This window comes from Fusarium verticillioides, chromosome 3 (genome assembly GCF_000149555.1).
Source record: "Fusarium verticillioides 7600 chromosome 3, whole genome shotgun sequence".
NCBI classification, from domain to species: domain Eukaryota; kingdom Fungi; phylum Ascomycota; class Sordariomycetes; order Hypocreales; family Nectriaceae; genus Fusarium; species Fusarium verticillioides.
The window spans coordinates 670,454-697,775 of NC_031677.1; the positions used below are offsets into that span (position 1 = coordinate 670,454).

At 47.9% G+C, this 27,322-nt stretch overlaps 16 protein-coding genes across 17 annotated transcripts; 11 read left to right on the forward strand and 5 right to left on the reverse strand.

Annotated features, from left to right (window-relative positions):
- Positions 1-466: 466 nt before the first annotated feature.
- On the forward strand, positions 467-919 carry FVEG_12573 (hypothetical protein; the record flags this gene model as incomplete). Its single annotated transcript, XM_018901918.1, has 1 exon — positions 467-919. The coding sequence occupies one exon, from the start codon at positions 467-469 to the stop codon at positions 917-919; it is 453 nt and encodes a 150-aa protein (XP_018760520.1).
- Positions 920-1,515: 596 nt separating this feature from the next.
- Positions 1,516-2,581, forward strand: FVEG_12572 (hypothetical protein; the record flags this gene model as incomplete). Its single annotated transcript, XM_018901917.1, has 2 exons — positions 1,516-1,640; positions 1,693-2,581. The coding sequence occupies 2 exons, from the start codon at positions 1,516-1,518 to the stop codon at positions 2,579-2,581; spliced, it is 1,014 nt and encodes a 337-aa protein (XP_018760519.1).
- Positions 2,582-2,799: 218 nt separating this feature from the next.
- On the reverse strand, positions 2,800-3,631 carry FVEG_12571 (hypothetical protein). The gene is made up of 2 exons (XM_018901916.1): positions 3,532-3,631; positions 2,800-3,485 (listed from the first exon to the last, which is right to left on the reverse strand). The coding sequence occupies exon 2, from the start codon at positions 3,461-3,463 to the stop codon at positions 2,879-2,881; it is 585 nt and encodes a 194-aa protein (XP_018760518.1). The 5' UTR covers positions 3,464-3,485; positions 3,532-3,631; the 3' UTR covers positions 2,800-2,878.
- A 1,345-nt stretch (positions 3,632-4,976) lies between these two features.
- FVEG_12570 (hypothetical protein) lies at positions 4,977-6,011 on the forward strand (the record flags this gene model as incomplete). The annotated part of the gene is made up of 2 exons (XM_018901915.1): positions 4,977-5,195; positions 5,346-6,011. The coding sequence occupies 2 exons, from the start codon at positions 4,977-4,979 to the stop codon at positions 6,009-6,011; spliced, it is 885 nt and encodes a 294-aa protein (XP_018760517.1).
- A 263-nt stretch (positions 6,012-6,274) lies between these two features.
- On the reverse strand, positions 6,275-6,719 carry FVEG_12569 (hypothetical protein; the record flags this gene model as incomplete). Its single annotated transcript, XM_018901914.1, has 3 exons — positions 6,275-6,349; positions 6,409-6,465; positions 6,501-6,719. The coding sequence occupies 3 exons, from the start codon at positions 6,717-6,719 to the stop codon at positions 6,275-6,277; spliced, it is 351 nt and encodes a 116-aa protein (XP_018760516.1).
- Positions 6,720-7,200: 481 nt separating this feature from the next.
- On the forward strand, positions 7,201-8,745 carry FVEG_17298 (hypothetical protein). Its single transcript, XM_018906550.1, has 2 exons — positions 7,201-7,867; positions 7,922-8,745. The coding sequence occupies exons 1-2, from the start codon at positions 7,391-7,393 to the stop codon at positions 8,642-8,644; spliced, it is 1,200 nt and encodes a 399-aa protein (XP_018760515.1). The 5' UTR covers positions 7,201-7,390; the 3' UTR covers positions 8,645-8,745.
- A 184-nt stretch (positions 8,746-8,929) lies between these two features.
- On the forward strand, positions 8,930-9,061 carry FVEG_12566 (hypothetical protein; the record flags this gene model as incomplete). Its single annotated transcript, XM_018901913.1, has 1 exon — positions 8,930-9,061. The coding sequence occupies one exon, from the start codon at positions 8,930-8,932 to the stop codon at positions 9,059-9,061; it is 132 nt and encodes a 43-aa protein (XP_018760514.1).
- A 1,499-nt stretch (positions 9,062-10,560) lies between these two features.
- Positions 10,561-12,567, forward strand: FVEG_12565 (hypothetical protein). Of its 2 annotated transcripts, XM_018901912.1 has the most exons (4): positions 10,561-11,414; positions 11,472-11,936; positions 11,999-12,386; positions 12,436-12,508. In XM_018901912.1, exons 1-4 carry the CDS (start codon positions 10,587-10,589, stop codon positions 12,441-12,443), a joined length of 1,689 nt encoding a protein of 562 aa, XP_018760513.1. In that variant the 5' UTR covers positions 10,561-10,586; the 3' UTR covers positions 12,444-12,508. The 2 variants fall into 2 exon arrangements, with proteins under 2 accessions (XP_018760513.1, XP_018760512.1); XM_018901911.1 differs by having other exon boundaries at positions 11,999-12,567.
- A 376-nt stretch (positions 12,568-12,943) lies between these two features.
- On the forward strand, positions 12,944-14,059 carry FVEG_12564 (hypothetical protein; the record flags this gene model as incomplete). Its single annotated transcript, XM_018901910.1, has 1 exon — positions 12,944-14,059. One exon carries the CDS (start codon positions 12,944-12,946, stop codon positions 14,057-14,059), a length of 1,116 nt encoding a protein of 371 aa, XP_018760511.1.
- Positions 14,060-14,394: 335 nt separating this feature from the next.
- On the forward strand, positions 14,395-16,403 carry FVEG_12563 (hypothetical protein). Its single transcript, XM_018901909.1, has 4 exons — positions 14,395-15,306; positions 15,365-15,598; positions 15,645-15,965; positions 16,014-16,403. Exons 1-4 carry the CDS (start codon positions 14,476-14,478, stop codon positions 16,137-16,139), a joined length of 1,512 nt encoding a protein of 503 aa, XP_018760510.1. The 5' UTR covers positions 14,395-14,475; the 3' UTR covers positions 16,140-16,403.
- A 40-nt stretch (positions 16,404-16,443) lies between these two features.
- FVEG_12562 (hypothetical protein) lies at positions 16,444-18,313 on the reverse strand (the record flags this gene model as incomplete). The annotated part of the gene is made up of 4 exons (XM_018901908.1): positions 18,187-18,313; positions 16,885-18,138; positions 16,567-16,840; positions 16,444-16,500 (listed from the first exon to the last, which is right to left on the reverse strand). The coding sequence occupies exons 2-4, from the start codon at positions 18,027-18,029 to the stop codon at positions 16,444-16,446; spliced, it is 1,476 nt and encodes a 491-aa protein (XP_018760509.1). The 5' UTR covers positions 18,030-18,138; positions 18,187-18,313.
- Positions 18,314-18,713: 400 nt separating this feature from the next.
- FVEG_12561 (hypothetical protein) lies at positions 18,714-19,755 on the reverse strand (the record flags this gene model as incomplete). Its single annotated transcript, XM_018901907.1, has 3 exons — positions 18,714-19,314; positions 19,372-19,589; positions 19,651-19,755. 3 exons carry the CDS (start codon positions 19,753-19,755, stop codon positions 18,714-18,716), a joined length of 924 nt encoding a protein of 307 aa, XP_018760508.1.
- A 2,040-nt stretch (positions 19,756-21,795) lies between these two features.
- On the forward strand, positions 21,796-22,268 carry FVEG_12560 (hypothetical protein; the record flags this gene model as incomplete). Its single annotated transcript, XM_018901906.1, has 2 exons — positions 21,796-21,844; positions 21,898-22,268. The coding sequence occupies 2 exons, from the start codon at positions 21,796-21,798 to the stop codon at positions 22,266-22,268; spliced, it is 420 nt and encodes a 139-aa protein (XP_018760507.1).
- Positions 22,269-23,912: 1,644 nt separating this feature from the next.
- On the forward strand, positions 23,913-24,783 carry FVEG_12559 (hypothetical protein). Its single transcript, XM_018901905.1, has one exon. It carries the CDS (start codon positions 23,965-23,967, stop codon positions 24,646-24,648), a length of 684 nt encoding a protein of 227 aa, XP_018760506.1. The 5' UTR covers positions 23,913-23,964; the 3' UTR covers positions 24,649-24,783.
- Positions 24,784-25,042: 259 nt separating this feature from the next.
- On the forward strand, positions 25,043-26,523 carry FVEG_17297 (hypothetical protein). The gene has a single exon (XM_018906549.1). It carries the CDS (start codon positions 25,120-25,122, stop codon positions 25,498-25,500), a length of 381 nt encoding a protein of 126 aa, XP_018760505.1. The 5' UTR covers positions 25,043-25,119; the 3' UTR covers positions 25,501-26,523.
- On the reverse strand, positions 25,378-26,887 carry FVEG_12558 (hypothetical protein). Its single transcript, XM_018901904.1, has 2 exons — positions 26,358-26,887; positions 25,378-26,310 (listed from the first exon to the last, which is right to left on the reverse strand). Exons 1-2 carry the CDS (start codon positions 26,771-26,773, stop codon positions 25,503-25,505), a joined length of 1,224 nt encoding a protein of 407 aa, XP_018760504.1. The 5' UTR covers positions 26,774-26,887; the 3' UTR covers positions 25,378-25,502.
- Positions 26,888-27,322: the final 435 nt, after the last annotated feature.

Here is a 27,322-nt window from a genome sequence, read left to right on the forward strand (position 1 = left end):
ATCGAATTCATTAGAGACATAGTCTGTAGAGAAAGTTGCGCTGATACATTTCTGAAGAGATGAAGCACTCGCCAGACTCCAAGGTCTGCAGTTGCCAGACAGTTTCGATGGGAGAGTTCGGCATTTGTGCTGCGGTTGGTTATATCCTTGCTCTGGTTGTTGGTCGGCTAGGCATGGGTAAACAGATGTTGCAGTGTATTTAATTGAAGATCCAAAAGTATTACATTGAAGACGGTGAGAACCGGTAACGGTACTGACTCGGAACTGTTGACGACGGTCGCTGTCATGGTCGCGGAAGCTGGTGGCGGCCCGAATCCCGGCTCATTCAACAACGTGTCGGCAAGCGGGTAGCCACCACTTAACTAACCCAGCGATGGCCAATCTTAACATCCGCTCAGTGAATATCAACGATTGCCTCTCTTGAAGAAAGTTGGATTTCTAGCATCGACAAACAAAGTCATTCAAAATGTCGTCCCAAAATGGCGAACCCTTCTTTCTCCCAGCCGAAAGAGCTCAATCGCTCGCCAACTATCCCCACGCCCGGATAATACCTCAATCAGCCAAAACCATTTTCGTCTCTGGCACATCATCACGTCGCGGCGATAATACAGTCGTCGGCTGCACCACAGACGCCGACGGAACCCATCACCTGGACATTTCTCTGCAGACAGAAGCGGTGCTGCAGAACATCGGAGCCATTATCGACGGGGCAACAAATGGCGCATGCGGACTGCAGAATGTAGTCAACGCGACTGTTTTCTTGACCGACATGAAAGACTATGCTGGGATGAACAAGGAGTGGAACAAAGTATGGCCGGACAAGGCAAAGGCGCCTGCGAGGACATGTATACAGGTTGCGGCTTTGCCTAATGAGAGGTTGAACGTGGAGATTCAGTGCACTGTTTTGTGGGCGGAATAGCTAGTTGATTCCTGTGCTGGGATTGGACACTATAAAATCGGCTTCTGAGAGCGATATCCAATGGCTATGTGATGATGAAAAGTGATCTGCAACTATCCTTGCCATGTCATGCCGATTAGCCGGCTATTGGTTGTCAAGATTGTAGATAACTATCAGAAGATAAGATAAAGACCCGTTGATATTGCACTGAACCTACGGAGGGCGGAGCACTCCGTACTATAATTTAGAGATGAATTATGCTTCTTTGGGCAGGTGAATAATGTCACTCAACTTGTGATCTTCAAATCAAATACCGACCTACCTAACTAGGTGTATCAGATCTTCTAGTTACTTACCTATCAATGAGCTATCTGCGAAACGTGCCGGCAATTATGTGCCGAGCAGTAGCGCTTTGCAGCACCTATCGAAGGACCTTTGTCCAGCACATCAAACTGAGCCCGGCTATAAGACTCCATTGGGCCAATTGAGCCCATGTATCGGTCGCCCAACTAAGCATGATTGCCGACTATGCAATTGAAGATTATGTATATAGTATCGTGTGAAAGTCATTCACACATGCACCAACATCATCTGCTTAAACATCATCTGGCCTAACCATGATGCTCAAATCTCTTCTTCTGGCCTCTGGAGCCATTCGTGCTGTTCATGGCTGGGGTGTTTTAGGCCATGCCACGGTTGCCTACATTGCTCAACACTTTCTCGACGATGACGTTGCCTCCTGGTGAATACCTACCACTGCTCTGTCAGTTTCACAAGTACTAATATCAGAGTAGGGCACAGGGTGTTCTGGGTGATACCTCAGACTCATACCTTGCCAACATCGCCTCGTGGGCTGATACCTACCGCACAACCACAGCTGGCAAATGGTCAGCCCCTCTACACTTTATTGATGCAGAGGATAGCCCGCCAACAAACTGCAACGTGGACTATGATCGTGACTGCGGCAGTTCAGGATGCTCCATCTCCGCTGTTGCCAACTACACTCAACGTGTAGGAGATGCCCGTCTGACAAAAGCAAACCAGGCTGAGGCTCTCAAGTTCCTTGTGCACTTTTTGGGCGACATTACTCAGCCACTGCATGATGAGGCCTACGAGGTGGGCGGGAACGATATCAAGGTCACCTTCAATGGGTACTCTGGTGATAACCTGCATTCAGACTGGGACACTTATATGCCCGAGAAGCTGATTGGGGGCCACGCCCTGACCGATGCGCAGTCTTGGGCAAACACACTCATCTCCGATATCGTTTCTGGTACTTACAAGTCCCAAGCTGCTTCTTGGATCGCAGATAGCGACGTGACTGATCCCATCACTTCAGCCACGGCATGGGCCTCAGATGCCAATGCTTATGTCTGCACTGTTGTCATGCCCAATGGTGCTGCAGCCCTGCAGACAGGCGATCTCTACCCGGCATATTACAACTCTGTGATCCCTACCATTGAACTGCAGATAGCCAAGGGCGGGTATCGTCTGGCTCATTGGCTGAACAGCATCTACTCTGCCAAGATTGCGACTCGTACTGTGCACAAGCTGAATGCACGAAAGCCACTGCCTGACTTGATGGGACGAGATCTGCTTCCTGCGGCACGACCTTTGAGTCGCGCTAGACTCGCGAGAGAGGCGATGGGTGGGAGCTGCTGTGCTTCAGGACATTCTCATTAGAGCTCGTCACTAGTGGATGTTTGTAAATGGTGGAGAAGTTTGGTTGCTTTTTTGGCACCATAGGCAATAAAGAGTGCATATCCTTCGAATGCTTAGTAGGGGGTATGATATATCAAGAATTGTGGTCAGAGTCGACGAATAATCCATCGGTTTACAAGTGTCTTGATGTGTAGGCTCATTATACTCAAGTTTAAAGGAGCCGTTATCAGATTTCAAATCATATATATTCTCTGTCTTAAAAATAGCCCAATAGTTTTGTTTCCCGAGTCGTATTTTCTCTCCAAGCTCAGACTTCTTTCACGGCATGGGCTTTTGCCACCACCACAAACAAATCGGGGTGTTGTCGTTCCCGGTAGCAGTATAAAGCTTAAAAGCATTCTCGTCTTGCGGCATTGCAGCCATTCTTTCATAAGCCTCGCGTGTGACTGAGATTCCGATCACAAAGACAGCTGTGATGCCTGCAGAAGCTTTGAGTCCAGCTACCTTGGCCTGGTCGGCTCTCAGGCCGGTGAACAGCTGCCCAGCCGAACTTTTCAGGGTGGTCGTGTCCTCCTTCATTTGGCCCGGGTTTTGCGAGTCATCCACCATTCGAGGACCTCTCTCACACTTCAGCTCAAACACGACACCGCCTGGCCCGGAGATTTCAAGATCGGCTTTGAGCGAGTTCTCTTCGAACAGGTGAGACTCTCGGCTGATGAGTATGTTAGAACCCTGGTCATACTTATAGGTATGACCACGAGTCAGGACCCATGCAAGCTCGACTTGCGACCAGCCTTCCCATCCGCCATTGGTTGAGCGGGCATATTCGATCTCAGCGCTTTTGGCAAGAATCCAGTCAGAGATGGAAGTAAGAATTGGGTTGGACTCTCTTAGCCCTGGCATGGCTCTGGTCTGACGATTTCGCCTGAAAAGGTCAGTCAGGAAAGGAAATATTGCTTTTGCGTGCGTACAAATTACAGGCTGATCTTGTAAACTAGAGGCTTGAGACCGAAGACATCAACACGAAGCTGTTTCTTTTGTAATGCCGTAGTCTTAGGTCAGGAATTCGAGGCAAACAAGCGAAGAAGGATGAGTAGAGTCAATGATATCTGATGAAGAATTTGAAGTCACCGAGTGAGTATCATGAGTTTATATTGCAATTTTACTCGTGATTACAATCTAGTCTAACCAAGTCTTAGAGACATACCTTCAGCAGCTGGAATCTAGACCACTACAGATAACAGCTGAATATCACCACGGATGTCTCGGCTCAGTATTCTTAAGAACCCAATCTATCCAATGGGCGGCACATGAAGAAATCAGTCGACTTTCTCCCAGGCAGCCCTGTCCAATAATAGGCTGCGCTGCGACATGTGGGGGCGGCCCATTCCCGGTCCAGACCAAGAATGGCTGGCTGGAGCTACTTTCGGGTTTAGTGTGATCGATGTTGTTAGCTGACATCCTGGATGATATTCACCTGCCTGGCTGTGGCTGGCTGATGTCTCTTATGAGCTCAGCTCAGGAACTAGAACCGATCAGAGATGAATACATTCCAGGATGCATTAGTCGCGAATAGACGGGTACTGGTCCTCGGTATCGGACTATCGATTGAGTGCGTGAAGCCTTGTTCAATATCTTTGTTGACTATTGTCAATAATGTAAATTCGGACCCACGCGACTCTCAGACCGTACTCTCATGTCCCAGTTAATGCTTGTCGACAAAGGCCTGGGCTACGGCTGAAGCGACATTATTCGATGACGGATCAAGACATTTCTTCCTCGGAAGCTCACTGCCTGAACAGTGAGTCGGCCGCTCCAACCTGGGTTGGTTATCTTGAATGCTTGATTGAAATCTGTGTCCTCCCATCTAATTCAGTATATAACAACCGCATTTGCATCAGGCCGGTTTAATATCATTCTGTACTCCCAAGCTATCATTCTTCCAGGGATACTATCCTATCTCCAAGATGTCCGAATCAGAGCTCCACGATGAGGCATTGACCTCTATTGCTGGTGTAAGCACTCTTTTGAGGCAAACCGCTGAAGCTGGTATGCCCGCAACGGAACGTACACCCTTGGTCAGCTAGATTCGGAGATCGCACGCCTCAATGCCTTATCAGACTCATACACGGCCGCCCAAGCACTCATCAAAGATGGCAAGTATCCTGTAGATACCTCGACTAAGCCGCCTGCCATACCAGCCCCTACAGTGCCCAAAGTATTAGACGCAGAAAAGACTGTTAAAACCAATTTTTCTGCACTTTATGCCGCCGAAGGCAGCTCAGGTGGAGTTCAGCCACCGCCTGCCCCGACAGATAAAACTGCAACAGACACCTCCAGCACTGGACTCACGCAGGCCCAGAAGACGCTCGCCGACGCTCGGGCAGCTCTCTTCAAGTCGCAGCAGGATCGGGACATGTCTGCCGCTGACTGGGACAGCTATGATATGGCCAATATGCCTGCGGATAGTGATGCCGCCAAGCAGGTAGAGACTTGGATCACAGGGAAACAAAGCATCATAACAAGCCAACTAGCTGCCCTTACGACCCTTGGTGCTACAAAGGCCGCGAGTTGTCCTCCCACCGTCTCTATCATCACAGGAGCAACGGCTCCAGAGGCTGGTGACCGAACATCAGTAGGTTCAACAACTATTACGCCAGAAGGTTCAGAATATGCCAACCCAATCTTTAGTATCAATCAAGATAGCACCTTAAACACAGACAAGCCAGTCACCTCCAGCAGCAAGACACAGAGCCAAACTAGTGTAACCGACTCTAATCCTTAGACCACAATATCCTTCTCCTTCTCCGCCGCCGATCGAAACAAGGTAGCCAAGTCTAAGGACACTAGGTTCAGTACAGGCAGCTCAGTAGGCTTCGCTCTCCAGGCCGCCGGTGGTTCCTACTCGCACGACTCGGCACATTCATCCATACAGGACGATATGGCGTCTTGTGATGTAAGTGTATCCTTCTCAGCCCTTGTCGTCGACATCGACCGGCCTTGGCTGCAGGCTGAAATCTTCAACGACGCCGACCTCGACATAGCTGCAGATGTTCTCCTCAGCCCGGGCGCGTCTCGTCTCAAGACAGCCATCGCAACGCAGGAGACCAAGTTGAATCTCGAGTTTCCGGCATACCCGACGTCGTTCATCCTCGCTGCAGACACGAGCATTGACTTTACTGGTTCGACGAGGCACATCCAGGAATACTTCAACTCCAAGACGACCTCGAGCGACACATCTGTAGGCTGGGGGCCTTTTAGCACTAACGTCAGCTCTCATCATTCAAGCTCTCACAGTCATGTACAATGCCACACTACTGCAACTGGCTGCAAACTCTCTTTTGGCGCCCCTCAGATTATTGCTTGGGTCAGTGAGATACTTCCTGAGCTGCCTCGGGCCAAGAATCTAAAACCTCTCTGGCAGGGTACACATCCTGCGGCTTCGGGGTAAGCTAGGGATTTCACTTCTGCTTTAAGAAATTTAGATGTGGGAACTTTGAAGTATTATTCAAGTTAGCTAGTTCTGATGTTTCATAGAGTGCTATAGTCTTATATTGTTATTCATTCACTCCCTTACCCTTAAACACGCGACTGATAGCACCTGGGAGCTTTTGGTCAATAGGCGCCTGCTTCTTGCATGGTCGCCTCTGGCCACTCTTACTAAAGTTCGGACGAGTAAAAGTTATATGTTTGGTACTATCTACACCACTAGAACTAACAGCTAGCTGTCATCTCAATCTCAACATCAGTGTTCAAAGGCAGCTGATGGACAGCAACACAAGTCCGACACTGTAGTTGTGAACGATAGTCAAAGAATAGGTCTAAAGGATATGTTGAATGCTACTTACAGGTTTGGGCTCAGCAGGAAAGAACTCATCCCACGCGATATTAAAGGCGGCGAAATCCTTCATGTCAGCCAAGAAGACATGGCCTTGACTACGCGGTCTAGACTACTGCCAGCAGCTTCGAGCACGATTTTGAGGTTCTTGAGTGCCATGCGGGCTCGGTCCGTGACAGAACCAGGAACAAGATCGTCGGTTGCGGGATCAATGCCGATGGAACCGCTGCAGTAGACCATGCCGTTGTATTTCACAGCTTGGGAGAACTGAGGTAGAGGTGCACAAGCGTCAGCCGTATAGACTGCTTCAAAGTTGGGCATGGTGAAGGGCGAGAGGACAGGGTGAGATAAAAAGACCAGGTGTGAGGGTCTCAACATGAATAGAGTAATCGCCTGACTAGGAGTTTTGTCTTGTCAAGATTCACGGAATTTCGCAACGTATCAAGATTATATACTGTGGTACCGCCGCTTCTACCTCTTGAACGGAATACATGTCCTATTGTAGTATTTTACGCGGTAGATGTTGCAAACTAAAGCTGTAACCAGTCACTTCTTCCTTGACTGGCTACACTACCCTGGAGTGGAGAGATTTTTGCAAGGCAAGAAACTCCAAGTTGAAAAAGCTGGAGTCGTAGATTGGGCTAGTCTGAGCCAAAGAAAGCAAAGTAAGCGGCGCTACCTGTCTTTGGTATCGTCAACGTGGGTCTATAGATCATCCCGGCACATGCCGAGGAGGCGAGTGGGCCTGGAAAGACGCCGTCGGCTAACGCAACGCAGTCATTGACCAATCGACAAGCCGTCGGACGTCTAGGCTTCGCTCGATCTCGACATTCATCACATCAAGGGCGTAGGCCACTTGTTCCAATTGATATCTAGTTTAGCGATGGGATCGGATATTTAAACATCCCTTCTAGAGCCTCCAACTTGAGCACCAAACCAAGCAAACACACGCACACCAGAACATACATACACGTGCCATCTAAGCATTCATCATGGTTCGCATCACCCCCTTCGCCGTGGAGCAATGGATGGACGCCTATGAAACCACGCCAGGCGTGCTCAACGTTGCCGAGACATGCGCTGCTTCTGTGTCCATCGATGACCTAGTCGCTATGTCCAGCGGTCCCGCCAAGAACCCCATCGACACGAGCGTCAAGCTCACATATGGCGCGATCCCAGGATCTCAGACCCTCCGCGAGCGCATCGCTGCTCACTGCAGCACTGAGGGTGTCCCGTTGGGGCCAGAGGATGTCATCGTCACTCAGGGTGCTATAGGGGCTAACTTCTTGGCTCTGTATACGCTGATAGGCCCTGGTGATCATGTTATTTGTGTTTATCCGACGTATCAGCAACTCTACGATACCCCTCGTAGTCTCGGGGCTGAAGTGACTTTGTGGAAGTTGAAGAAGGAGAATGGCTTTGTGCCTGATGTCGATGAACTAGCTGATCTGATCAAGCCAAATACTAAGGTATGGATTACTGCCCTCTATCGTTCTATCCAACATGAGATACTGACAAGTTAGATGATCATCATTAACAACCCCAATAACCCAACCGGTGCACCAATCCCAAGCAGAGTAATCGACCGGATCGCCAAGATTGCAGAGGAGAATGGTATCATCCTCTTCTCTGATGAGGTATACCGACCGCTCTTCCATGGCGGTGCGTCTGGTTGCGATCACACTGAAGTGCCCAAGCCAGTGACAACACTAGTTTACCAAAAGACCATTGCAACGGGATCAATGTCCAAGGGCTATGCGCTAGCAGGCATCCGCGTCGGATGGATCGCCAGCCGTGATCGATCCATCATCTCTGCCATCATGCTAGCCCGCGACTACACCACCATCAGCGTCTCCCAGATCGATGATCAGATTGCCAGGTTCGCCCTGTCCCCTGAGGTCAAGCCCGCCTTGGTGCAGCGGAATATCACACTCGCCAGGACAAACGCTGCCATCCTCAAGGATTTCATGGACCGGTACAAGTCTGTTTGTTCGTGGGTGGAGCCCAAGGCGGGTACTACAGCGTTCATCCGCTTCAATGACAAGAACGGGGATCCTGTGGATGATGTCAAGCTTTGTCTTGATTTGTTGGAAAAGGCTAAGCTCCTCTTTGTGGCGGGATCTCGCTGCTTTGGAGGTGATGCGGACTTCAAGGGTTATGTTCGTATGGGCTATGTCTGTGAGACAGATGTGTTGGTTGATGGTTTGAAGGAGCTTAGAGCTTATATTGATAACGTCTTGCTGTAAAGTTGATGTTATATGCGGTCTTGCTAAGGTTTTGCAAATATAACATAATCATGTACGCGAGTCACTAAGGCGAGTCAGTAGAAATCCATCATTACAGCTAGATATTCCTTTAGACACTCCTTGTGAAATCATTACGTAAATTCAAATCACAAGCAAGGTACCTTCGAGTGGTACTCCGAGTTTCTGTAAGTATAGAAAAGCCCGCTGCTTAAAACAGAAACCTGGGAAATCCTTTATATTCACACCCTATCTTACAAAGTTCAACGATATTTACCCTTATCCTCAATGACATCTCCTCGGCATAGCCACCAAATGGAGGAGCTGGGGATTTCCAAGGCAGCCTCAAAAGTCCTCAACTGGCGAAGACCCTGCAAGCTCGAGATAAAACTTACCGACCATTACGTCGCCAAGATCTAGTCCTCTGGTTTCGTTGTACAAGGTCATTTAGCTATTTCACCCGCTGCAGATATTTGCGTTTCCTCCATCACTGTCTCACTTGATGGTGTTACGACGATTCGCACAGTCGGCCAAAAGCTAACAACTACGACTATACATCGCTTTCTAAAGTTGGACCTGATTTCGCCCGATATTCTCAATTTGGTCGGAACAACACTCACAAAAGGTCACTCGTACAAGATACCCTTTGAATTCATTTTACCCCATCAATTGGACTCAACGGCGTGCACGCACGATATTGTATCAGCGACTGTTACAGATAAGCACTTATTGCCTCCTCCAACAGTAGGAAAAGACTGGGATCGAGGTGACATGAGTCCTGGGGTCGTCGAGGTTGAATATGGAATCAATGCCTGCGTCACATCGACCCCATCTCTGGATACGGCTCACAGTCAAGATTCTACAACCAAGAGAACAATACGGTTCATTCCAAGATTAAGCGAGAGCCCGCCTCTACATGTGTCGCTGACAAACCCGCGATACAAGTTGCGAGACACGAAATCTCTTCGGAGCAACCCGCTCAAGCGTCCGTTTGGGACCATCAGTGCCGTAGCGATGCAACCTGAACCACTTCATCTTGAGGCGTATGGCACCGTGATTAAACCTACGTTCATTGATGTCGCATTGACATTCAATCCTGAAGTTCAAGGGATCACGCCTCCGAAACTGGACAGCATATCTCTTTCTCTTCGATCTTGCACCTGGCATCAAGCGGATGCATACCAAGTATTCCCTGACCAGGATGAAAAGCCCACCCTCCAGCAACCATTCACCGCGACAATTGCATTGGCCGTCTGTTGTCCGCAATTCTCCTGGGCACGACATGACAATCTCAGGCTAGAAGACAAGAATCCAGGATTCCTGGACTCGTCTGCCGAGTTTTACAGTTCTACGCTGCAGGTACCACTGTCTCTGTCGATCGGTAGCAAGACTATTTTGCCTACATTCCATTCCTGCCTCATCTCTAGGACTTACGATGTGCGCTTGCGGCTTGGGTTCAAGAAGGGGGATTTGACAATTGTGGCACCCCTCCAAATTATAGCTGATCCTTGAATTAGAACGATTTAGGAAAACGGTATTTAGTATAACTACTGTAGTTTAATTGAGGAGTAAAGAATATCTTTGTGTAACATATGCTTGGGTCGAGGTTGTTGTGATTGTGTGAGGTTGCATCCGAGGCTAGCAAGGTCCTGAGAAAATCTGGCCCCGGGCTAGATAGCATCAAAGGCTTCCATCAGCAAGGTCAAATCGTGCTTGCCATTCTATTGACTGATGGATTCTAGACTTGGCTGTGGCTCCAAGCCATCCACTTAAACTGGACACGCTAGGCTTGAAAGAGACTTTCTGGGAGGGCATGTCGAAGCGCCTCCGAGTCTTAAAACCGGAACATGATGTGATTTGCCTGTTAGAAAAGTGGTGGGGGTTATGACCCCACAAACTCCGAGTTGCTCCAAGTACAACGTTTTCTCACCCTTCATCAGCAATAATGAGATCATTCCCCAGCGGATGCTGGACGTGTAAGCTCAGACATCGGAAATGCGACCTCCAAATCCCTGCCTGTAGGGAATGCACCGACCGACGGATCCCGTGCCATGGCTATGGATCCAAGCCTACGTGGATGGACGGGTCAGATGCCGAGCACCGAGAGCTTGAGCGAATCAAAAGAGCTGTCAAACAGCATCTGAAGAAGGTTCGGAGGGGTCAGCGAAACCAGAGCCTTCTAAGGGATGTGACAGTTACTTCTCCGTCGGAGCGATGTACCCCGTTGCAGACACCACTAGCTCCAGGTGCAACTGGGCTTTCAAGTCCGTTTCTATCAGAGCAGAATGCACATCATGGCTGTGATAACTTGCAGTCTTCGGAGACCTTTGTACAGGCTTCGAGTAGCTCACTCCCACGAAACTCAATCCTTGAAGAAGAAACTGCACACCCGGTCTCTCCATCACAGGGTTACACTCCGCCTTGCATCTTGCAACCCAGATTGGCATCTCTTATAATGTATTATCTCGACCATGTGTTTGTCTGGCAGTTCCCCTACTACCAGTTCCAGTCCCGCTTGGGTAACAGAGGCTGGCTTCTCGTATTTCTCTACAACGATCGCTCGCTGTCGCATGCTGCGCTTGCACTCTCCACCTTGCATCGAGATGCATCCCAGAAGAGGTGCTCTTATAACCGGCAAGCATTTGAGTTCCACTCAATGGCCTTGAGAGAGTTGCGGAATCTCTCGCAGCATACTGAGACCGAGACACTGCTTAACGACCGGACCAAGCTGGCTGAGTTTATAGCGGCTAGTTTGACACTGATAAGTTTTGAGGTAGGTCCTAGAACTACTTGTATCCTGAGAGGATGATTTCTTCAACTTATCTTTCAGGTTTTCAATGGAGCTGAGTACGATTGGGTTCCGCACCTCGACGCCGTCACGGCTGTCGTCGCTATGCAATCGCCGGACGTCCTACTCCAGACTTCATCGTCCTCCGAAAATGCTTTGCCTTCTCCAATCACTTTTTTACGCGGCGATGATCCTCAATTGCAAGCAGATTTCAGTTTCCTCATCGCTGAAGCATTGTGGCATGATATCCTGGCTTGTGCAACGACAAGGCGTGTCCCACGGATACCTTATCGAAAATGGCTAGAGGGGTCAGATCTCGCAATGGAGGACTTGATGGGCTGTTACAACTGGGTCATGATTGCTATTGGAGACTTGGCTCATCTTCAAGCATGGAAAAAGGATATGAAGCAGAAAGGGGCTCTAAGCGTGCCGGAGTTGGTGAGAAGGGGCCAAAGAATAGAGAAGAGACTACAAGACGGCATCAGGGAACTAAGGCAAACTAAAAAGGTGAGTTCTGAAAGCATTATCAGACTCTACTAAAACATAGCTGACAACTCAAATATGAATAGGGAGGAGACAGTAATCGTGGCAGTATTTCACCGGCTCCATATGTCTCCCATGTTTTCGCACTTGCGTCGTTAGTCTTGTCAAGTACAATAGTCTCCGGGCCCTGGGCATGTCTTCCCGAGATTAAGGGTGCGATTACAGAGTCGGTCACTGTCCTGAAGGACTGGCCCCAAGCCGTTCCTCTCCGGGGCCTGGTCTGGCCACTCTATATCATTGGCCGCATGGCTGAGCCCAGTCTCCAGTGCTTTTTGGAGTCAGTTCTATGTAGAATCCAGGAAGAGAGTGGAGGGTTTGGAAACAGCGGTACCGTCATCAAGCTCCTAAAGAGCCGTTGGGCCGCACCTCCAGACCCTAATGATGTTGGGGTGGGATTAGTGTTCCGGACAGGAGGTAATGTGCTACTTACGTAGAAACTTCTCCTGATAACGGGGACCCTTAGATGCTTAATTCGAGTTTCGAACCTCTTTCATAGCAGGGAGTACTAACGTGCCATGATACACGCTAGAATGAGGATCTACTTGATGTGAGCTTTAGTGCTAAGATTTTCTTTGCTAAATCTGGACAGGACGCATTGATAAAGGTCCATTTGTTCTGAAAAGCAAACTGAGTGCTGAACACGCCCCACGAAACCAGGTTCATGGGAAATAATTGCACCGGATACAGTCGGCTCAATGGCAGCCGGGCCATCCTGGGAAGGCAGGTCGAAGCGCCAGTAACTTCAGAAAGCTTGAGAATGCTGACTGGCTGACTCAAAGTCATGAGATCTCTCGTTGTTATTACACTGCATCTTCGATCGCTCAGCATAGACTCTTATATATCCGGCACCATCAGCCCTCTTTATCCAACTTTCTGCTATCTTCTCCAATCACCAAGCACTTGATAGATCTTGTTACCCAACTTTTCAACACAAATCACCTACGCTGTAGCGCCTCGTTGCCAATACAAAAATGAAGTTTGAGCGCATGCCCATTGAGATTGAGTCGCCCGAGGAGTACGGCTACGACAAGATCAAGTACAATCTCTCCGAAAGCTCCGTTACCGACCAGACACTGGAGTCACTGGACATCAAGATCCCGAATCTTACCCTCCTATACAACGAACACCGAGGCGAGACAAAGCTGCGAAAGCTTATCGCTGATGACGCCGGCGTGAATGCCGATGACGTTCTCATCACCTCTGGAGCTGCTGGGGCGCTGTTCATCATCACGACCTCACAATTGGGTGGAACCCCTGAGTCAGAGCGTAATCATCTTGTCGTGGTGCGTCCCAACTACGCTACGAATCTGGAAACTCCCAAGGCTGTTGGTTGCGAGATCTCCTACATTGATGTTACGTTTGAGGGTGGCTTTCAGCCCGACATTGGTCAAATCGAGGCTGCTATCAAGCCTAACACTCGACTTGTCTCGGTGACATGCCCGCATAACCCTACCGGCTCCACACTGTCTCGAGAGGCACTCGACAAGCTTGTGGCTATCACTAAGAAGAAAGGTGTTTTATTGCTTGTCGATGAGACATATCGGGATATCGCTTTTGCCGAGAAGCTGCCAGTCGCTGCGTCTTTGGGCAATCATGTTCTCAGCGTCTGCTCGCTGTCAAAGTCCTTCGGTATGCCTGGAGTCCGTATCGGTTGGCTCATTTCCACCAACAAGACACTTCAGGAAACCTTTCTAGCTGCAAAGGAACAAATTAGCATCAGCGGTAGCGTCATTAACGAGTGGATTGCAATCGATGTCTTATCCCGACGCGAGAAGATCTTGAGTGACACAACGGATGAGATGAGGGTTCGACTCCAGATGATCGAGTCTTGGATTGAAAGCGAGGAGCTACTGGAATGGGTCAAGCCGACTGGCGGTGTCGTCTGTTTTCCCCGTATCAAGCAGGAGCCAAAAGGCGGGTATTCGGCGTTTTACGAGAGGCTTTTGAACAAACATGCGACATATGTCGGACCTGGTCATTGGTTCGAAATGTCCGATGGCTTTTTCAGGCTTGGGTATGGATGGCCTACTCGGGAGGAGCTTGAAGGAGGCATGAAGGCCATCTCGGCAGCGCTGAGAGACGAGTAGAACAGGTAAATCAGATGTTCGGTTCACGATAAAAGTTGAAGTTAGACATGAAGGCTGCCTTCACAATAGTTACTGGGTTTTGAGCAGTCTGATAGACCTTCGAGACTAGATATGGAAGGCCTCACTCGGGAGGGGTAGATAGTGGAGTGTATTGAAAGAAATATCTCAGCGCCACAGAGCTGCATATGCAGATAAGCCAGAATAGTCATAACGACCCATAATATTCTAAAACCAATCCAGTAATATATCACCTTTGCAATGAAGCCGAGCCAACACCCATAGAAAGCGGGATTATCACAACTCCTGAGGGGTTTAGATCATATCTGGCTGTGGGTATATAATTCCAGCTTGACTAATTATCCACGTTGTTCCGATCTTTTTTGTTCTCTCCATCGTACCAACAACAGCTTTTAAAAATGCTCCTTGAGCACTTTACTTCAAACCATTGGTATGCTGCCGCTCTGGCCATCTTCACTTGGTACATCCTCTCTTCTATTATAGCATGGTATCGTCTACGTCATATCCCAGGTCCCTTCTTAGCCAAATTTTCATATCTCTGGCTTGCCCGATTAGCACTTAGTGGCAAACAATATGAGACTCATCTTGAGCTCAATAAGAAATATGGTCCGATAGTGAGAGTCGGTCCTTACGAGGTTTTCACAGACGATCTGGAGCTATTGCGCAAAATCAACAGTACCAAAAGCTCATATGCCAAAGGAGCATCATATAGCGGTTCTCGATTGAATCCCTGGCACGAGTCCCTTTTCATGATGAGGGACCCGGTAGCTCATGATAAATTGAAAGCGAAGCTTATCTATGGTTACAGTGGCAAGGAAACAGCAGGTCCAGAAGCCGCTATTGACGAGCAAATCATGAATCTTATCCATCTCATACAGGATAAATATATATCGAAACCTAAGGAGTTTCGTCCGCTCGTATGGTCAAAGACAGCAGGTCTATTTACTTTAGACGTTATCTCTCGCCTTGCACTAGGCCAGGAATTTGGCTGCTTGAAGAGAGATGAGGACATCCACTGTTTCTTCGACACGTTGAACGATTATCTACCTGTTGTTGCATTGACAACGGACGTTCCATGGCTTCGGAATATAGCATTCTCTCCATTTTTTCTACAGCTGTTTGGCCCGAGTATCAAAGACAAGAAGGGAATAGGTAAAATGATGGGCCTTACTAATAAGGTTGTTGAGGAGTTCTACCACGGGGATGGTCAAGTCAAGCGGGATATGCTTGTGAGTCTCATTTATCTGCCGATGGGGAGTTTGCGAGTTCCACTAATACTCCCTGTAGAGTTCATTCAAGAAACATGGATTGACTAAAGATGAATGCGAGATTGAGGCAATTTTCATGTTTGTTGCAGGGTCAGACACCACGGCTTCTGTTATTAGAGCAGGCATGCTTTACATTCTTGCGACACCTCACGTCTATTCTCGGTTGAAGCGAGAAATCGCAAACACTATTCGGGAGGGACGGGCTTCGAGACCAATCAGTAATGCAGAATCCCTTTCTCAACCATATATACAGGTTAGTAGCATACTACCAATCAAGGCGTAACTAAAAACATCAACAGGCTGTGGTATATGAATGTCTTCGAATCCGCTCTGTCTCCACGAACATGAGCTTCAAAGAGGTTCCAGCTGGCGGCGAATTCTACAACGGGGCATTCCTCCCAGCCGGCACCAACATCGGAGTCAACTTCTCAGGACTCCTCCGCTCAGAGACTTTGTTTGGCAAGGATGCTCATATCTTCAGACCGGAAAGGTTTATCGAGGTTGATGATAAGACGAGTGCCAAGATGAAGCGAGATGTTGAATTGACCTTTGGGCTTGGGAGATGGAGTTGTCTAGGCAAGCCGATTGCTTTGATGGAACTCAATAAGATTTTCTTCGAGGTATGGACTAAGCGGATGCAGTTACAAAAATGCTGACGAGAACTCTAGCTCTTTCGCCACTTCGACTTTCAGCTGGCTGAGCCACATCAGGCAATGCTGTTCGACTCCTATATGTTGTTTCGTGACAAGGGGTTGGTTCTCAGGGTTACTGAATCAGACCTTGAAGACCTTTAATTGACAAGGAACATATCTTCTAAGAGCAGAGTATAACTTGAGGATATGAGCAAGCAGTGGGATCAGGTTCAGCAAACATGGGTCATAGATAAACGGGCCGAGAGCCAAGGGATATCGTTGAGTTAGACAGATGCTTGTTATATGGCTGGCATTAATGTTTTGCTTGTCTAGTTCTCGGTAGCGGTTTTACTGTAACCAAAGAATTTGAAAGAACTAGGTTTGAGTACATTGGGCACAAGTGGCGTGAATCCATATTCGCTGGGCTCTTCCAATATGCCATGGAACACTTCCCTTACCTTTGCGCCTAGAAGCGGCATATTGGTAAGCAGACCTTGCGCGAGTAGCATGGGGTCTTGAGATCCTGAGAGGCGGTCACGCAAGTCCTGAGAGGTCAGCAGGGTCGAATTGTCGTGTGATTGAGACTTACTGTGTACTGACCCCGTAGTCCTTCTACGTCATCTTCCCTGTCGCTTACCAGATCTGTTGGATTGTGTTGTGCAAACGATGCGATATCGTACAGCTTCGAACAAAATCCTATGAGACCACTCAGATCGCATTCTTCTCGGCGTTGGAAAGTCTTCAGAAAAGCAACGAATTGTCCAATCCATTCGACGTTCAGAGACACCTTTGAGTCTTCATGATCATGGAGCACTGTTGTCAAGAGGATTAGAACAGCGCACATCGGGTAGCAGATCATTTGCCTAGGTCATCAGCATAGACAACACACTTTAGTTGGGCGCCTTACCATAGAGAGGCAAATGGCTGTGAGGATAACCCTTGAAGCAAATAAATGGTAGCTCGGGCGCTTTGTGTGGGGCTAAGCGTACTCAGATGCAGGTTTGGATGTTCTCGTTCGATCGACGTGAGAGGGACATTGTAAAGCTTCCCGATAGCCGTATAGATTTTCCAACTAGAAGCATAGTAGACAAATTGAAGGTGTATGATGCCGAGATTGTCCACTTGGGTCGATCCTGTAGGCCGAACTTCTGTAGGCAGCCCTGTCCTCCATGATTCAAGATCCGTGTCTAGTTCAGCAAGCGCCTGGATCATTTTATCACTGCTTTTCGCGAGTGATGAACCAGGGCAACAGCATTGACATATTCTTGACTGAATCAGTGCCAGCGTTGACATATACCTTGGGAGATGTGTGCTGGAACTATCACCTGTTATGAGATCCTGTGATGGAATCTCGACGCTCACTTCATCAGATGGGGCGGGAAGGTTAAGGTTCAACGACGCATTGCATCGGAGCATGTATAGCGTCCAAAAACACCGTTTCCGCCTTTCCATGTCGATGAGGTCACTCGATCCATAAAGATCTTCCAAACCCAAACCAATACAATGGCTGGCATGCGCCGCCGCCGATAATAGTGCAGTGAATGCCTGGGTGTCGGCGGTTCCCCTCATAAACAAAGCCATAGCAAGCATCGCTTGGCAGTCGTCGATGCCGCCACCGTTCATGACGATCTCTGGGAAGATAGCAAAGGCATTTTTAAAGTATGACCACGAAACAGGGAACATTTCTATTATTGCTTTGTTGTCGGCCTTCCAATGAATGCCCGTGGCAATGAGGGCGTTGAGCATTACCCAGCGAGTAGGGTTGGTGTGACAATTTGATGACCCGGCTGAGTACTGGTCATTGACAAGCTTCAGAACATCGTCAGGCCTGAAGAGTGCCTGTGCTTCGTACATGTCTTCTAGGGCGTTGGATATAAAGTGTAAGATGTGCTCTTTTGGGGGGAGCGGGACGAATACTTTTCGTTCGAGGTTGACGTTGTTTTTCTGAGCGTAGAATATGTTTCTTGTGACCTCTTCTGGCCATCTCGACGGCGGAGATTGAGTTAGATTGGCTCTTGTTATCCCATGGCTATTAATCGTCTCTTGAGACATTCCAGGGTCTAGAGGACTATCACTTAAGCCTTGATTGACTGCAGGGAAGGCTTGTAGTGCAACTTCGACACTTTTAAGTCGTTGCTCGAGTGTTTGAATGTGCTGCTTGCTGTGGATAATCAACACTTGACTCTTTACAGTCCCATCAGAAACATACCTTTTGCCGCGTCCTCTTCCTTTCCGCTCGCCATAGTAACACGCCGTCCTACGATTCAGACATCTTTGACAGCTTGGTAATTTGCCATCACATCGTACCTTGCTGCTTCTACACGGAACACAAGCCTATTGGTCTTAGGTCTGCAGGGTAAGGCGTCAGATTGCGGGGCTTACATTCACAGTTCGTCTACTTCCATCACCCACAGCCTGCTTGCCTTGAATTTCCATCTGGATTCTTGTGTTCAGAGGCGCAAATACTTAATAGCAAATACCATAGAGTAAAAAGTCTTGGGTTCAATGCTTGTCTTGGAAGTTGACATGGTTCTCCGATTGACCTACTTGATTTGTCAAGTGCCACCAGCGTCGGAATTAAAATATATCCGATCATCAATCAGCAGCTCTTAGTAATCACGGACAAGGATGATTGTTTCTCCACAGATCTCTTCCTCATGACATGTTCAACCATCGTCGCAGAGAGCGAAATGCTTCGTGCAATACGCTGGATATAATGATAGACTAATGCTGCAGCTACTGTCCCCAAGCCTCAAAGAGAAGGTCCCTGATCTTTCGCGCCTTGACCTCAGGGAACTCCTCATTGAGAGTACGCTCAGGCTTGAGGTCAAACGCCCCCTCAATAAACATGCGGCCAAAAGCTGCAAAAAAGCCCTGCAGCATCGGCTTGGGGAAGAAAGGGTACAGGTGCGGGTGAGACGGCAACTCTGTTATTTTACCAGCCTTGAGATCCTCAATCGAGTCGTGCTTGATGGTGAACTTCACACCCTTGGCCTCTTCAGCGTACTGGACGAATTGATTCCACGAAACCTTGTCCCCAATGATGTAGGATTCCTTGTCCCACTTGGGAGCCCCAACGACTGCTGCGACAAAGCGAGCGACGTCAAAGGTGTGGGTAAAGGTCACGAGCTCGTTGCCAGACCCTGGAATAGCGGCAAAATTGTTTTCGATGTCGACTACCAGAGCGATAGGGCTTTGGTAAGACTTGACCTTGGGGAGTACCCAGTAGTCAGCAAAGTAGCCGTTGTACACAGTCGTATACTCGAGGCTCGAGGTTGCTTCCAAGGCGGCAATGACTTTGAGCTTGGCCCGAGCGATAGGGAAATAAGATGCGATCCTGTCCTCGCAGTTTAGTTTCGTTCTTCTAAAGCCCCAACAGCACAGCATGACTGACTCTTCGTTGTTTTTAATGCCCCAGATACTAGAGATGTATCTTTTGGTAGATCCCGACTGCTCAGCTGCTTTGATCAAGCTCAGCTCAGCAGAGACGTCGTCCATAGAGTTGATAGTGGATATGACAGTCTCAATGCTGTTGGTCTCAAGCGTGGCTGCAAGCTCATCGGTGTTGGTGTAGTCGACGCTGACAACCTTGACTCCTTGTACATCTTTAGCCTGGACGATGTCTATGTGTTAGATGTTTTCCTGTCAAGCTTCGTAGTCTGATGTGATTTACCTCTCGAGCCAAGATAACTACGGTATGCTGGCCCTGTTCAACAATCGCTTCAACGATTGCGCGACCGAGCTTTCCGGCGCCTCCGGCGACAGCGATGATAGCCATGGTTTTCGTGCTTTGGCTTTTTGCTTCTTCTTTAGATGAGGATGTATGTCTGTCGTTCCAGATACAGTCAATGAGAGAGATAGATGATGAAGGCAAAAATTATGCCAGGTGGTCCTGGGACTATTTATATACCTACGTGGTATACATGCCAGGGAATCATTGGCAGTATAATACAGCCATCCCTAGAATACAGATTAGTAAATGGCGCGCGGCTTTGTGGATAGCAAGCCCCTTGCTCAAGAAAAGCATGATAAACAAATGCTGGGTCGGAATTAAAATACTACCGAGAGTACCGGGATTTCGAACCTTCCAGATAGCAAGCGAGGAATAGTAGTACCAGGGCTTCACCCGTACTAGTCATGTAGGCTCCAAGGATTGCGAGGCGGAAAAGCTGGAGGAAGAAGTGCATCTAATCAGTACTGAATACGGCTAGAGCTTTCATCTATGTTTTCGTTACCTGCCTCGATTTGAGGCACATTTCTCTTAACCGTACAGAGCAGCTGCACAGCTAAACAATGTCGTCGAGATGTCCTACGAAAAAGAGATTGAGGTCCCTAAAGACAGAGTCTTGTTGACAATATTCCTAGCATGGTGCAGACATACCAAAAAGGTAGTAGTAGAGTTGACAAGCAAGGGAGTCAGGTGAAGTCAACCAACGAAGATCTACAATGGCCCCCTGCGACATGGAATCTGACCTGGGCCCAGTTTGGAATGCCACGTCCATTGCCCTCACGAAGGATCCTGAAGCTTCGAGTTGAAGATTTATATGACCACTTAGTGCGAGGTTTGACAAGACCAGACCGCAAGCCAGGGAGAACCTGAACGGGGAGTATAGCTTTTGCCATCCATGCATCCTTTGGCTACTAGCTCAATCCTATCAACCTTTAGACTGCCCAAGTAGGTAATGGCTCTTGAATGGCACGAAAGCTTCCCCGGCTGGCCCCCAGGACGGTTCATATCGTCATGCCTAGCTTCCACTGTGAATACTGTAGACCAAATGAGTTACCAAGGGAGGATGTCTGTGAAGGGTTGAACCATGACTACATGATGCAAGACAGTTAAATCATCGAAGACATTGGTTGTGAGTAAATATCGATTGGTTAGACTCCTGAAGCTTATACGTGGCACAGTGTGTGTGTCTGGCGGCCCCTGCATTCAAGGTTTTGTCATAGAACGGCATAGATGCTGGTTATGTGGTTATGCTTTGCAGCAAGCTCTTCTCTGGCGGTAGATCGGTTTAAACGTTGCTAAAGCAAGTCATGTGACAACCTCCATCGGCATTTCTGACTTTTGCAACTGAAAGTCTTTATACATTCAGACTGATAGGTTGTCGGCAATGTAGAAAATGATTGAACTCTAAATCTAGCTCTGCATCGTCTTGATAGGCTTCCAAGTAAAGGAGAGACTTCAGAGTCTTTTATCCAATCTGCCACTTAAACTTTATTCTTGTGGCAAAAGACAGGCCTGCCTCCCTGCTATGTATGGCAGCTGCTCAGCAATTAAGCTTTTTAAGATTATGTAACTTCCGTAACTCGAATCTCTAGAGCTTCAATGACTCCACTCATCAGGACATCTAACCTTTCAGCCAAAGCAAGATCCTAGGGAATAGTGAGGGCGGAGAATACTTTGCCTGTATGTGTTTATGGCTGTCCTTTACCTTTGTGCCCTGGTGGCTGAAGCCTCTTTAAAACACTGACCTTACGCCAGTACGCCAATGACTCCACAGTCACGAGGACTGCCTGACAATACTGCCTATAAAGCCCCTCATGTCTCCAAGTCCCGACGAGTTTCATCCTCCTCATCTTTTTCCCTATTCTGACAAAACTTTACATTTGTTTCTCAACATCTGGTCTCAAGTACTGTCAGAATACGCCAACCATCATCACCTGGCTTTACATCTCTCAAAACCCGCACTACCTTTCTTCTCTGAACAATACGGCCACCAATACCAGACTCTATTGTCATCCTTTGACCCTTACTGTTTCCAACGCCACACCGTACAACAGCAATAGCAAGTCTTTCACTACCGATCCATTCGAAATGGCTTCACTCACATCCTCTTCCAGTCCTTGGACTATAACCCCCAGTCGTAAGTCCCAGCCCCTGGTCTCAGTATCATACCCTGAGTCTAACATGTCACAGCAATGGATGATGTTCATCCCAACTTTTTAATTCTCAAGCACAAGGTCGACACCGTCGGCGACAAGGACGGCCCTTTCGTGGCCTTGTTTATCAGGGGCTCAAAATCCAAGGCCCGATGGGAAGGATGGGTTGACGAGAGATTCGTCCACGAGCGCGATGAAGCAAAGCTCCTCGCCTATTGGCAGCGAGTTGGGGGACGAGATGCACAAGGCGTGAGGGACACCTGTCCCCTACGAATCCTGTATGCTCATCGCCGCAGAGAGAGTGGGCAGGTCACTGAATACTTCGTCCAGTACGTTGGATATCCTGACGACGACGCTATAAACCAGTGGGAGCCGGAGTCGAAGGTTCTGGAAGCTCAGTGGGACTGATGACCCTATCGTGCCTGGCCAGTCTGGTCCACGCTACCACGACAGCCAAGGAATGCACATATCATGCCTTGTGTTTAACCTTTCGTCATGGGAATATCTTACAATTCGCAGAAAAGGCTACGAAAACCAATCTATGGCCATGAACGCCTCATACCTCAATGACTAAACATGTACAATATTCTGAAACTGATTATGTAAGATACTACACTATCGATTCAGAGTTTCGTTACAACTATATTATCCTTGATAGCCATATTTCTCCGCTGCTGGTAGATCTGCCTCTTTGTTGGCGTCGTCGGATTTTGCTGGTGCAACTTCGATTACCCAAGCCAAGTACAAGTATCAGACCGTACTAGTTAGATTAGCTCTTTGGCTTTTCAAGTTTGCAGCTTCACACAGGTCCCTTAAGTCATAACTGCTGCACTCTATCTGGTCCCTGAGAAAGGTACTGGTGCTAAAAATCTCGACAGCCAATCCATAGTTATCAACTCCAGATACATGTTTCCTTGCCGAGTCTGTAAAGCTCCCGCCACTAATAAGACATTCAACAGTTGATACCACAGCTTCCACTGCGGTCAGATGTTCATCTGGGAAAGAGCTCATCATCTTGTTTGTGAGGAGGTTTGTGCGAACGGTGCGCGGGCAGATGGCGTGTATTCGAACCCCCTCAGTAAGGAATGGGTAGGCCACGGACCGCATGAACACAAGCATACCAGCCTTTGGGGCAGTGTATAGACTCTTGTGTATACTTCATGATGTCAGCCTTCCATGTCTTCTATTTTGAAGGGGGGTGTAATGGTTCATTAAAGTTTGCAATAGTTAGATACCTTATTCAATACGTTTGATATCCAAATGACGATGCCATCAACCGTTGGGAGCCCGAGTCGAAGGTACTCGAAGCTCAGTGGGATTGATGATACAATCTTCACTCTGCCACTCAGTCCCACCTCAGACGGTGGCGAAACAGCTGTCCGTGGTCCACTCGATGCGGCAGTGTTTACCTCTGCTCTGCTTTTGAACGGCAATCACGGAATTTGGCCGAAGACCAACGCAAATCATGTACCTTCTGTGGCCGATACATCTCATGGAAAGGTCAATTCCACGTTCCACGGTAAACGAAAATGCATACACGTCACACAATAGAGCGTTTTGAAGAATACTATACAACCCATATAGATATTTACACAGATACATTTACGTCGACAAGCATGTTCTTGCTGCTGCTGGTAGCCGACTGTCGAAGTGTGCATCTCAACATCTTGCTATTAGCATGTTTTAGTATTGCAGATACAACCTGAATCTCCCGGAGCTACTCGTAATGTAATGTGATTCTCATTCAATACGGGAAGATCTCCGTTGTTACATCTTAATGGGTGCTCGACATTGTCACCGTCCTTTTCCGGAACTCATTAGCACGCTAATAAACGAGTTTGACAAGCTGCACTGTATGTAAACGCGATACGGCGCAGAAACATTATAAGGCAGTCCGACAGCGGAGAGTCCTATCCCAAATACGGCAATTAGAACAGGAATCCGACGAGTAACACCACTGTCGCACAATAATTACGCCGGCACTTCCGGTTATGTCAGCTTTTTACTGGTTATAAATAACCTCACTATGAGTGGCCCAGCGCAACCCGATCACCACCATCGTCTTGTTACAACTTTCTTTGCAGATACAGTCAAAAGCTAAAGAATGTCTGCTGAAGAACAACGTGCGGCTTCACTCCAAGATGCCGAGAAAAAGGCTATCGAGCTATTCAACGAAATCGAAAAAACTCTCATCCGCCCTGGCATCAGCGAGAAAGAGTTGAACAACGAAATCCATGCTCTCGGCGCTGAACGTCACGGTGTGAGGACTCACTGGCACAAGCGAGTGATTCGCAGCGGACCCAACACCTTAAGACCATTCGAGGATAACCCACCTGACCGAATAATTCAACAAAATGACATCCTCATCGTCGACCTTGGGCCTGTCTTTGAAGAGTGGGAGGCTGATTTTGGCCGCACTTTTGTTTTGGGAAATGACCCGAATAAGATCAAGCTGCGTGACGCTCTGGAGCCAATCTGGATCGATGTTAAAGCCAAGTACTGCGAGGACCCAGACATGACGGGAGAGGAACTCTACAATATTGCCAAGGAGGCTGCTGAGAAGGAGGGCTTTGAGTTTGGTGCGCCGATTGCGGGCCATATTGTTGGGTCTTTTCCGCATGAACGCATTCCTAAAGACAAGATCACGCTTTACATTGCTGAACGGAATAGCAATTCTATGAACACGGTTGGGAAGGATGGGAATAAGAGGCATTGGATTCTGGAGATCCATTTGCATAATAAGCAGCTTGGATATGGTGGGTTTTACGAGCAGTTGTTAACTGCTTAAGGTCCAGTTTTATAGCGAGTTCTATTTATCTTAGTTTTAAAAATGTGAAAGTGGCTTACCTTTTCGAGATGACCATTAGTGGCTGGAAACGCCCCACTATACCAGCCACTATACCCTATCGGACTAACAGGTCAAGGGAGAAGAGACAGGAATAACAATTAAGTAGCATGTAGTAAGCCAGGAGTTACGTACTGGAGTAGCTAATGTTTTAATAGCATCTAAGTTGAATCATTCTTATTAGCTAAATGCAACTATTAAACACAGCAGTAATGACATATTTCAAGACAGTAATGAGATAAATTATGATATGACTTGTGTTAGTGCTGCCGTTAACACAGGCTCCACAAGTTCTTAGTACACGGTTATTTGCCGAATCTCACACAGCGGGGTAAGTGATAACTTTTCCCTCATACCACTTGGTTTATTCTCACCGAAGCTAATTCGTCATACCAAACATTACAACACCACAAAATGTCAGTTCCCGCGGATCCAGATACGCAAATACCGCCTAAGGACGAGACCGGATCATGCAGCCGCCCAACGCATCGCTTGCAAGAGATCAAAGTCGGGGATAACAGCGTCCAGCTCTTGGTATCTACCAAAGACCACCTCTATGACGCTAAAGACGTTGGAGCTGGAGTCAACTCCTATCAAGTTATCGGTTCATGGGAAGACAGCTCAGTCCAGGAACTCACCAAGATGTTGAGCCAACGCCAAGTCATTACAAATCGGCAGTCACCCACATACGCTGAAGCATCTCGCTTTGAGAAACATGGAGCAGGGAAATCTCTAGCAGAGGCTGGTCGGGATCAACACAATAGGATTGTGGGTGGGCAGCAGAGGAGCGAATAGAACTACCTTGTTGATTGCGTGTACCCTCCACCTACGCATTCCTCTTCTACCGTGCCTTCATTGCGTACATGTTGCCGCTGGTTCTGAGATCTCAGCACTTCGTTAAGACTACCCTCCGAAACCGACCCGAAGAATTGAATAGAACCATGGCCGGCCCTAGCTCCCTTGATGTTGAACAGGTCCCCCAGCGTAGACACGCAAATTTGCTTCCCATCGTTCCCGACGCTGATATCTTCAACCACGTGCACCCTTCCAGACGATGCCCATTCCGATGCCCGATCGCAGACACTCAAGCACTGCTTCGTGCTTTCCAACTCATTTTGGAGCGTCTCGCGATTCGCACCCGGATCGACTTTCTGATTCAAATCTTGTACTAAGTCCTTAAGCCGGAGATTCTCCTCGGTATTACCACGGTGCGATTCGAGGCGGTCGATGGTGTCCGCAAGATTGAAGCTGCATGTCTTGAGCGTGGAAATAGTGAGGGAATCAGCGAGTGTCATGTTTTCAGCTGAGATAGACATAACAGCAGTCTTCGAGGAGGGCTCAGTAAGAACGGGTTGAAAACTCATCCCATTGATTTCTTCGAGGAGATGTTTCAGGTACTCGAGGCATCGTTCTGTACTTTCTTTTTCCTTCTCAAATTTTCGTAGATGGGCATGGCCTTCAGCAGCTTCTGTCTTGGCTCCTTGAGATACTATGTCTTGCAATTTGGAGTCGATGTCATTCAGATGCTTCTCCAGATCAAGCTTAGTGTCGCAAATCAAGTTTTTATAATCATTCAGAACTTCAAGGGTAACCTTGGACGAGCGCCTGGAAGCAAATTAGCGAAACCCTTCCTGTTGGGCCGAGAAACTAACAGGTTGGCGTCAGCTAGCGCTATAGCTATTGTCCCTTTGTAACCTGCTAAGAGTTCTTTGAACGAAACGATATCGCCATTCATGTACATCAACTTAGCCCAATCTCTAAGACTTGTTCTTGCCTCCCCTCGAGTTCGCCTGCTGTTCTGCTCGATCAAGATTTGGAAATCTACACACGCCTGTCGGCACTGAATGAGAGGAATTTTGAGTGGTAGGAACGCGGTCTCGCCGGTACGCACATGATCTTGCAGCGGCTTAAGAACCGATCCAAGATCTTTGAGTTCGCGAAGGAGATCTAAAACTGCGGTTCGGTGGTTTCGGAAGCTCTGGATGGTCTCGTAGAGTATTTTGCTCGATTGCAGGGTTGCGGTGACAACGGCAATTAGCCCAGACGCTACGCTAAGCGGATCGCCCATAATGAGTCACCGCTTCGCTCACGAGGCCAATTACCTAAAATAATAAGCTTAGATATTATGTAAAGTACTCTTTCTTCTATTGTCTTCGACATTGACCTTGAAGCAAATGGAGCTAGGCTGAGGCATAAAGAAGCATCAGGCTATGTATGCGGGGTAAAGCTCCACCCACACTGGCTGGCGAGTGTTTAGATTTTAATCAGGTCTATTATTGCGTATATAGCAAACGTACTTTAAATTTAAACTAGCTTGAATAACAAGTAAAACTTAAGAAAGGTTATATATTAAGAGTAACAGTATCTGGTTCTATAGAGTAGCAATGATATATCTCTTCTTTCGTTACTTTACTCAGTCTAAATATATCATATCAGGACTATTGTAACCCGTACTGCCTAAATCTCCTCCTCCAAAATATGGATTGACCTGCAAGACACTTGCATCATAATACCAACAAGGTTTGTGATGTGTACGGCCATCCTTCCGTTACTTCAGAACCTTCATCCAGGCTAAACTTGGGTCGCTTGACATAAAGGAGTTTTCTTTAGATAAAAG